This window comes from Leptonychotes weddellii, chromosome 7 (assembly GCF_054177405.1).
Source record: "Leptonychotes weddellii isolate Sample4059 chromosome 7, ASM5417740v2, whole genome shotgun sequence".
Lineage (NCBI taxonomy): Eukaryota > Metazoa > Chordata > Mammalia > Carnivora > Phocidae > Leptonychotes > Leptonychotes weddellii.
In genome coordinates, this window is record NC_138375.1 from 116,538,308 (window position 1) to 116,548,327 (window position 10,020).

The 10,020-nt window shown below is 37.4% G+C and overlaps 1 protein-coding gene across 3 annotated transcripts in view; it reads left to right on the plus strand.

Moving 5' to 3' along the window:
• KIF3A (kinesin family member 3A) overlaps positions 1-10,020 on the plus strand; it is a 53,523-nt gene that overhangs the window by 11,089 nt on the left and 32,414 nt on the right. For all 3 annotated transcript variants that reach the window (XM_031029583.2, XM_006734681.3, XM_081827081.1), the window contains exons 3-4: positions 5,139-5,283; positions 5,432-5,516. In XM_031029583.2, coding sequence (XP_030885443.1) covers positions 5,139-5,283; positions 5,432-5,516 — 230 coding nt within the window. The remainder of the gene's footprint in view (positions 1-5,138; positions 5,284-5,431; positions 5,517-10,020) is intronic.

The following is a 10,020-nucleotide window of genomic DNA, read 5'->3' on the forward strand; positions in this document are numbered from 1 at the left end:
TCATATTTTTCATTTCACACATTGTAGTTTTCATCCCTAGAAGTTTGATTTGGGTCTTTGTTGTATCTTCCATCCAAGTTCTTCCAAACTTCCGTCCAAAGTTTCCAGTTAACTTTTTAACATGTAGAATATGGTTTTTATAACTGTTTTAATGTCTTTGTGTGCTAATTCTAACATTTGTGTCAGTCCTGAATTGGTTTTGACTGATTGATGGATTTCTTTATTATGAGTTGTATCTTTTTGCTTTTTTGCAAGCTTGGCAAATTTTGGTTGGATGCCAGACACTGAATTTTACCTTGGCTCTTGGATTTTTTTAATTCCTATAAGTGTTCATGAGCTTTGTTCTCAGTTGCAGTTATCTGAAAATGGTTTGATTCTTTCAGATCTTTTTTTTTTTTATTAGTTGCAGAGGTAGAATTTAGTGATTCATCAGTGCTCATTACTTGAAGTGCCCTCCTTAATGCCCATCACCCAATTACCCCATCCCCCCATCTCCCCTCCAGCAACCCTCAGTTTGTTTCCTAGAGTTTAGCGTCTCTTATGGTTTGCCTCCCTCTCAAATTTCATCTTATTTTTCCTTCCCTTCCCCTATGTTCATCGGTTTTGTTTCTTAAATTCCACATATGAATGAAATCATATGGTATTTGTCTTTCTCTGGCTCTTTCAGATCTTTTTAAGATCTTTAGTTAGGACTGGAGTAGTGATCGGTCTAAGGTTATTCCCCTAATTCAGAGGCAAGACCCTTTTGTTTACTGTACCTAATTTCCTGTGCTTCATGAGGTTTTCCAGTCTGGCTGGTGTAAACAGATACTGTTTCTGGCCTTTGTGAGCATTGAGGACTCTTCCTTCCAAATGATTCCCACCCCCCACCCCCATTTAGATAGTTTCCTCATACTCTTGAGATGCTTAGTACTCAGCTGAATATTTGAGGAAGACCTGCAGACCTCTGGAATCTGCAGCTTTCTGCACGGTGTTATCCTCTCCGCTACTGTGTCCTACAAATTCTGGCTGCATTGGTCTCTCTGGACTCTGGGCTCCTTCTTGACTCAGAGAATCTGCTCATCACTCCTTGGATTCCCCTTCCTGCTCGGTGGTTGATTCTCTCCCAAGGCAGGAAGCTGGGCAGTCATAGGGCCTGACTTACCTGTTTGCCAACTTTGGGGATCACAGCCCTTTATTGACTGAGGTTCATTGTCTTGAAAACTGTTGCTTCATATATTTTGTCTGCTTTTTGTTTCAGTCAAGAGGGTAAATCTGGTCCTTGTTACTCTTTGTTGGAAGCAGAAGTGTCACTCATTTAATTTTGAAATAACAGAATTGTGTTTATTTTTAAAAAATAAATGTTGTACGGAGTAGTATGTAGATGTCAAGGGACTTTTCACCTATTTTCCACCTCTTCTGACTGAAAATTGTTGATGATAACATAGAACAATATGTTTAAAAAGGACAAAAATCAGGAATGCTATTAAATAGAGTGTTTACTTGGCATTATTCAAATGTGCAATGGCAAGTACATAATCCTTCCACCATTTAAAACTTTTTTTTTAATTAATAAGCTTTTTTAGAACAGCTTTAGGTTATAGCAAAATTAAGGAAAGTACAGAGATTTCCCACATATCCCTTATGTCCAAACATATACAAAGTTCCCCACTATCAACATCTTTCACCACAGTGGTACATTTGTTACAGTGATGAACATACATTGACACATCAATATCATCCAAAGTCCATAGTTTACATTAGGGTTCACTTTTGGGGTTGTACGTCCTATGGGTTTTGACAAAAATATAATGATGTGTATCCACTATTATAATATCATAAAAGATAATTTCACCTCTGCTCTGCTTGTTTATCCTTCCTTCCCCGGCTAAGCCTACCAACCACTAATCTTTTTACTGTCTCCGTAGTTTCACCTATTCTAGAATGTCATACAGTTACAATTGTATAATATGTAACTTTTCAGTTTGGCTTCTTTCACTTAGTAATATGCACTGAAGTTTTCTCCATGTCTTTTCATGGCTTGATAGCTTGTATCTTTTTTTGCACTGATAATAATCTATTGTCTGGATGTACCACAGTTTGTTTATCAGTTCACTTACATATGGAAGGACATCTTGTTTGCTTCCAAATTTTGGTAGTTATGAATATGCACTGCTGTAAACATCCATATGCAGATTTTTTGTAGGCTTTCTACCATTTTTAAGATGTAGTCATGAAATGGGGAGGTTGGGTAAAATTTCAGGTCATTTTTAGTTTTTAAAAAGTAAAGTTTTTTTTTTTTTTTGAAGATTTTATTTATTTATTTTTTGACAGAGAGACACAGTGAGAGAGGGAACACAAGCAAGGGGAGTGGGAGAGGGAGAACAGGCTTCCTGCGGAGCAGGGAGCCCTATGTGGGACTCGATCTCAGGACCTAGGCAGACACTTAACGACTGAGCCACCCAGGTGCTCCTAAAAAGTAAAGTTTTAAGAGAAGTTCATCTTAAGGAAATGCTAGCATTAGATTTGTTAAGTTGGACATACAAAAACTAGAAATTTGGAATCTCATCTCTGAAAATGAGATGAGATTCTTTTATTCTAGGGGATTCCTGGTCCTCATTTCTCAGCTTTAAAATTACAGATCAATATCCTTTTTGAATCCGTAATCTTCATTATTTAATGAATTCATAGAAATTTTATTGGAAATTAATTTTGAATTAAAGTTTTGGCCATTACATACTTTTAAAAAATAGGGGCTCTAGAGCCAAATGGACTGTGTTCACATCTTGTTTCTACCACTTACTATGACATTGAACAAGTAACTCAACCTCTCTAAGCCTTTGTTTCCTTAGCTAAAGCATGGGAAAATAAATAATGCCTTGCTCTTAGGATTAGGGTGAAAATTCAGTGAGGATGTGTGTAAAGTACGTGACCTAGCACATAGTAGATGATCAGTAAATGATAGCCATTGTGTCGGCTCTCACATGCGGTCTGTGAGTTCATAATATTTTCAGCTCTCTTGAAGGCAATACGTTACGTTCTTAATGGCATAGTTTGAACTATTTAGCGAGTTAGAAAAAATCAAGATTTTTTTAATTCCCATGTATAAAAAATGGCTTCTGCCGTGATTAAGTATTGTGATGATTGTCACGGAAAGTCTGAAAATGATGGTGACATTAAGAGGTTACTTGCATGGGGTGGAAGTAGTTGAAAAGCCATGTCAGTTGTGCTGTCTTCTCACACTGCGCTGTCTCCTGCAGAAATTGCACCCGCTCCCAGGGCTTCACTGGGCACATACATCTCATCCCTCCACCTGCCTGCTTGCCACATGCATTTGGGTTGTCATGGGCACTTAGAGCTCAGTATGCACTCAACTGAATTCAGTCTTTCCCTTCAAACCGTCATTTCTTCTGGTGTTGTTCACCAGCCATACATCCCTTGTTCAAGCCAGAAATTTGAAAAGTCATCCTGGATTCCTCCTTTTCAGTGATCCCCTGGCTAGTTATTTCCCAGGTGCTGTTGCTTCTAACGGTTACATGGCTCTGAAATCCTTCCACCTTTTCTCATTCTCTTCTGTTGTCAACACCGTGTCTCATTTGGCTAACCACTCCAGCTCTTTGACTGGCTTCTTCACATCTCCTCTTGCTTTGTTCCAGTTCTTTGTACACAGTGTAGCCATAGTGCTCCTGATGTCACTTCTAACTGCAAAATCATTCTGTGGCTTCACTTTGCTTTTAGGATTAGTTCTTAAAACCTTAGCGTGGCCTTCATGGCAGTGTGCAATTAGGCCCTTGTGGTGTCTTTACCTCTGTGTCCCTCTGCCTTCATTTTCCATCTCTGCTTCTTCCATTCTGATCTCATTTCATTTCCTCAAAACCTCTGTTTTCTTTCTTTCTTCTTGCTGTCTACTCTGTTGCTCTCTAATTCTTACTTATATTTCACATTGTATCTTGAACCTTACCTTTTCTGGAACGCCTTTCTTGACTTCCCTCCACTTTCCCCTTGTGTCATTTCTCCTGCCTAGATTGTATCCCTTTACTCTCAGCTAGAACTCTGTTTCTTATTCCCAGCACTCATCCTGCTTGTAAATATTTGACCAGTATCCCCTCTCCAAGATGATGCACACCATAAAATTAAGGATTCTGTTTGTCTTGTTTGTCATTGTGTCCCTGGTACCTAGCATATGCCATACTCAGGTGTGTGCTAAGTAGTTGCTGAATTAATGAATTTAGGTATTTAGAAAGTTCAAATTGTATCTATAATTACCTGTAATAATTGTCACATTTTTAACTCCCCCATTCCTTACAGATTTTACTTAAAAAATACGTATTTTTAAAATGAATTTATTTTAGGATTAAGAAGAAAAAAACCTGCCATTTGCTTGTACTCTACCAGGCATCATGCTGGTCATGAGGAGTAAACTGTTTCATTTGGTTCTTACTGTTCATGTCGGGTAGTTATTCTTATCCTCGTTTTACCACTGAGGAGACAATCTCTGAGTCTGAGAGACAATCTCTTGTCTAAGCTCAGGTGGCTAAAAGTGGCAGATGTGTGGATTCACACTGAGGTCTTTCCGTTATAGAACCTGTATTCTTTTGTTGCTGCAATTACACTACCTTCTCCAATTTAATGTCCACATTAAGTAATTAACATACACATTATAGTAAATTTCTTATAATTAGCCATAATGTAAAATTTTGCTTTTAGGGCTTGGAGTACTTTTCATTAATAATTAGGAATATCTCATTGACTTGAGAACTTTAACAGTGCTTGGCTCATGTGGCACAGAGTACATATTGTTATTGTTGATAATATAAGTGAAATTTGTAGGGGTGCCTGGGAGGCTCAGTCATTAAGTGTCTGCCTTTGGCTCAGGTCATGGTCCCAGGGTCCTGGGATCAAGCCCCACATCGGGCTCCCTGCTCGGCGGGAAGCCTGCTTCTCCCTCTCCAACTCCTCCTGCTTGTGTTCCCTCTCTTGCTATGTCTCTGTCTGTCAAATAAATAAAATCTTTAAAAAAAAAAAAGAAATTTGTACTTGAATAAATTTTAAATCCAGGGAAGAAATTGCATCACAGTGTCAAAGAAATTACTTTTAAGAGTTATTGTTCTGTAGCATTAGACTCTAAAAAGTGATTTGATTCTCTTCATCATTTTCAGGAACTATTTTTGCATATGGACAAACTGGAACAGGCAAAACTTTTACCATGGAAGGTGTTCGAGCTGTTCCTGAACTTAGAGGAATCATTCCAAATTCATTTGCTCACATATTTGGTCATATTGCAAAAGCAGAGGGTGATACAAGGTAAAAGAGCATTCTTTTATTTTCTAATATTGAGAAGTACAAACACAAGAAAGGCATATAGGTATAAAGCTTATAAACACATTTGAAAACTACTCTTAAAAGTATTTCTCTGCTCTTTATGCTTCCTAAAATGATGTTTTATTTATAGATTTTTGGTTCGAGTGTCTTATTTGGAAATATATAATGAAGAAGTCCGTGACCTTTTGGGCAAGGATCAGACACAGAGGTTAGAGGTAAGGATAACTGAAATTGGGGTACTTTCCAAAGTAGTAGAAGTTTACTAAATTAAGGTTCTTATTTTTTTAAGAAATTAAGGTTCTTTTTGTCCAAAGGTATTTTTAATATTTTACTTATTTTTTTGACCTGGTAATATGATCATGATTCAAAATTTAAAATACTGTGAAAATTAATGCTTTGAAAAGTTGTTCCTACCCCATCTGCCCACTTTTACCCTAAGATAACCGCTTTCAGTATTCCTTCATTGTTCCTTTATGTAAGTATCAACAAATATAATTTTACTTCTACTCCATAAGTAGTTATACATGTACCTTGATCTGCACTTTTTTTATTAAAAAAAATTTTTTTTTTTTTTAAAGATTTTATTTGTTTATTTGACACAGAGAGAGAGAGAGAGAGCACAAGCAGGGGGAGTGGTAGAGGCAGAGGGAGAAGCAGGCTCCCCGCTGAGCAGGGAGCCCGATGCAGGACTTGATCCCAGGACCCTGGGATCATGACCTAAGCCGAAGGCAGATGCTTAACCATCTGAGCCACCCAGGTGCCCCTGATCTGCACTTTTTTTTTAAATTAAAATTCTTATTCAGATAAGCGTAAAGTCATGTGGCTGTAAGAAAGAATATGGAGAGAGTTCCCTTTACATAGATGTACCTTTTACACAGTTTTCCCCAGTGGTAACATTTTACAGAGCTGTAGTAGAGTATCACAACCATGATACTGTCGTTGATACAGTCTACAGATTGTACTCACAGTGCTCCAGCTTTTCTTGTCCTCTTTGTGTTTAGATTGACAGATCCACTACCACATTAAGGTGCTAAACAGTCGTATCACAGAGATGCCTCCTGTTACCCTTTTATGACCATGTCCACGTCTAGCCAGACTGCATTGCTCTGTCACCATCCCTCACCCCTGACAATCCCTAATCTGCTTTCAAGTTCTAGAATTTTGTCTTTTCAAAAATGTCACGTAAATAGAACCGTACAATATGTAACCTTTTGGGATCAGCCTTTTTCACTTGGCATAACCCCCCTGAGATTTATCCAAGTTGTTGCATGTATTGATAGTTCATTTACTTTTTATTGCTGAGTGGCACTGCATGGTGTATACATGTAAAGTTCCACCGTTCACCTGTTGAAGGACATCTAGGCAGTTTATAGTTTTTGGCTGTTATGAATCAAGCATCTATGAACATTTGCACACAGATTTTTACATGAATGTAAGTTTTCATTTTCTGGTATAAAGGCTAAGAGTACTCCAGAATTGAATGAAGATTTATGCTTTTGTTTTATTTGAAGAGTTTTATAGTTATAGCTTTTATATTTAGATCTTTGATCCATTTTGAGTTAATTTTTGTATATGGTTGAGGTAGAGGACCAACTTCATTATTGTGCATGTGGATATCCAGTTGTCATAGATATCAGGTCATGATCTCAGGGTCCTGGGATGGAGCCCAGCGTCAGGCTCTCTGCTCGGCGGGGAGTCTGCTTCTCTCTCTCACTCTCCCTCTGTGCTCTTTCTCTCTCTCAAATAAATAAAAAAAAAAAATCTTAAAAAAAAAAAGCTGCATACTGTTCTTTATAGGGACATAATTAAAATGTATTTAGCCAGCCCTCTCTTGATGAACACTTGGATTGTTTCTAATCTTTTGCTGTTACAAACAATTCTGTAGTAAGTCGTGTTGTATATATATGACTTCATACATGTGCAGGCGTATCTGAGGATAAATTCCTGAAGCTGGATTGCTGGGTCAGGTGGTGAACCATTGGTAAATATTGCCAAATATTTTAGGATGTGAGACAAAAGAGGGTTAGCCTTTAAAATGTTAATACTGGAATTTTGTTTAGAATTCCATTGTCAGTAAAATAATTAAAGAATAATGTGCATATAGTAGCTGAATAGAATACAGAATAACAGTAGCCACCTTTGTAGAATGGTGTAGAATACATGTAGAATAACAGCAGCTACTATTATTAAGCTCTTGTAATGTGATAGTAGGCATTCAGTGCAGTAAATTGTGGTAGTAGTACATAGTTTATTTCATTTAATCTTCCTAGCAGTTCAGTTTTGTTGCTGTGAAAACCAAAACCTAGAGGGGTTTCCTGACAGTCATGTAGCAGGCGAATGGTGGTATCATCTAGAATTACAGGGATGATGGTTTTTGGAGTCCTTCCATCATAGCTTGAGTTCTGGCTATGATATCTTGAGCAAGTTATTTAACCTATATGAGCCTTAGTTTTGCCACATGCAAATGGAAGTAATAACAGTATCTACTTCATAGGATTATTGCCAGCATTAACAAATTAATACAAAGTGTTTAAATCAAGGCTTGACACGTAAGATAGTATTAAATAAATGTTAGCCTTTTTTTTTTTTCCCCTTAGAGGGAAAGGAGAGGGAGGGAGAGAGTATCTTAAGCAGGCTCCATGCCCAGTGCAGAGCCCGACACGGGGCTTGATCTCAGGACCGTGAGATCATGACCTGAGCTGAAATCAAGAGTCGAATGCTTAACCATCTGAGCCATCCAGGAGCCCCTACCCTTTTTAAGTTTACTATATAAACTGAGCTTTTGGAGCAGTGTATTACAGGCTTAGGTATTATTTGTTGGACCTTAATGAAAGCTTATTCTGTAATGATGATGTATACATAGGAAATGTCTAGGTAAGTTTCTTTTTTTCTAGTTGTCATCTTTGACGTCAGTTTTGATGGATACTTTAATTCTATACTTTCACCTTTTAAAAGTTTCTTATTGCAGAAATTATTAGAGTAAAAATCATTTAGAAAAAACATTTCCATTTGTATCAGTAATTACAGATCAGATTTATTCTCAGGAACATTCTCGTCAATGATTCTCAACTGTATTAGACCCAGGGCCCCATTTTTATAACATATATTTTGTAATGTCCCTTTAACTATTCTGAAATAAAATTCATAGATAATAAAATCTACCTACACACATAATTTTTCAAGTATTTGTACAGTGACCAATTGTAATACAAATGAGAACAAAGTACTGAAAAAATAAAATGCTAGTATTTCATTATATAAATGCTTAGATGTGACGACACTCAATGACATAACAAAGTAGTCAGAGGCATAAGTAATCATTATGAATGCAACAGCTATAAATGCAGACTGTTATAGATATGCTGTCTTGGTGATCTAAATACCTTGAGTGGTGTTACTGTCAATGAAATGGTTTTTTAAAATAGTGACAAGTTCTTGGTAGGGTTCTGAACAAAATAAAGTAGTAGTTCTTTCTTCAGTTCTCTGTATTTCTATTCCTTTATTATTATTGTGGAAAAGCACTTTGTTTATATATATAAAACAGAGTCAGGGTCTAGACACAGGTAATCATAAGGAATTTTTTTCACCCATGTGAATATATGCTAAGACATTCAAAATTGTGGGGGCATTTCTTTATTGGCAGACCATCCCACCCATTTCAGGATGTTTAGTGTCCGTTGCTCCTGCCTATGAATGCCACTAGTGCCCTCAAATGAACCAGAAACTCCCCCTATAAATCTCTGAAGCATTCTAGGTTGGAAGTAACTGCTCCTTTGAGATCTGTTCTTCTAGTGCTATAAACAGTATTTGTTACAGAAGTTAAATTTCTATATTTTTATGACAAAAATTACTATTTTTAAAGATTTTATTTATTCATGTGAGAGAAAGAGAGAGAGCCCGTGCCCATGAGCAGGGGGAGCAGCAGAGGGAGAAGCAGATTCCCCGCTGAGCAGGGAACCTGATGCGGGACTTGATCCCAGGACCCTGGGATCATGACCCGAGCTGAAGGCAGACGCTTAACCGACTGAGCCAGCCAGGTGCCCCTGACAAAAATTATTTGAAGCATTACCCAATTGAAAAAAAACTTTCACAGGACGCCTGGGTGGCTCAGTCATTAAGCGTCTGCCTTCGGCTCAGGTCATGATCCCAGGGTCCTGGGATCGAGTCCCACATTGGTCTCCCTGCTCGGCAAGAAGCCTGCGTCTCCCTCTCCCATTCCCCCTGCTTGTGTTCCTGCTTTCGCTATCTCTCTCTCTGTCAAATAAATAAAATCTTTAAAAAAAAAAAAAAACTTTCACAAATTTAGAATCATATTGATTTCTTCATCTTTCATATCTAATCAGTTTATTTACACTTATTAATTGAATTTTGAATTAATGTCATATTGTGATTGGAAATGACCTTAGATTTTGCAGACTAATGCCTGTTAGAAGCGTGTTTCCAGTCTGCGGTGACATGAGTGCAGAATGTGAGAGTAAACGCTTATAGCAATTTGACGTTGCCATGACATCAGATGCATGATTTTTATATTTTTCAGAAATAGCAGTTTGGCAGATTAGAAATACACACATTGTTCTTTACCATAGATTTTCTGAGAAGCATTGATACAGACCAGTAATTTTCAAACATTTAAAAGTTTTAATGCATTTAAATACATTCATCAAACCAGACCTTTACATGGAAGCACAGTGTCAAAACTTCACACGAAAGTGAAGCTCT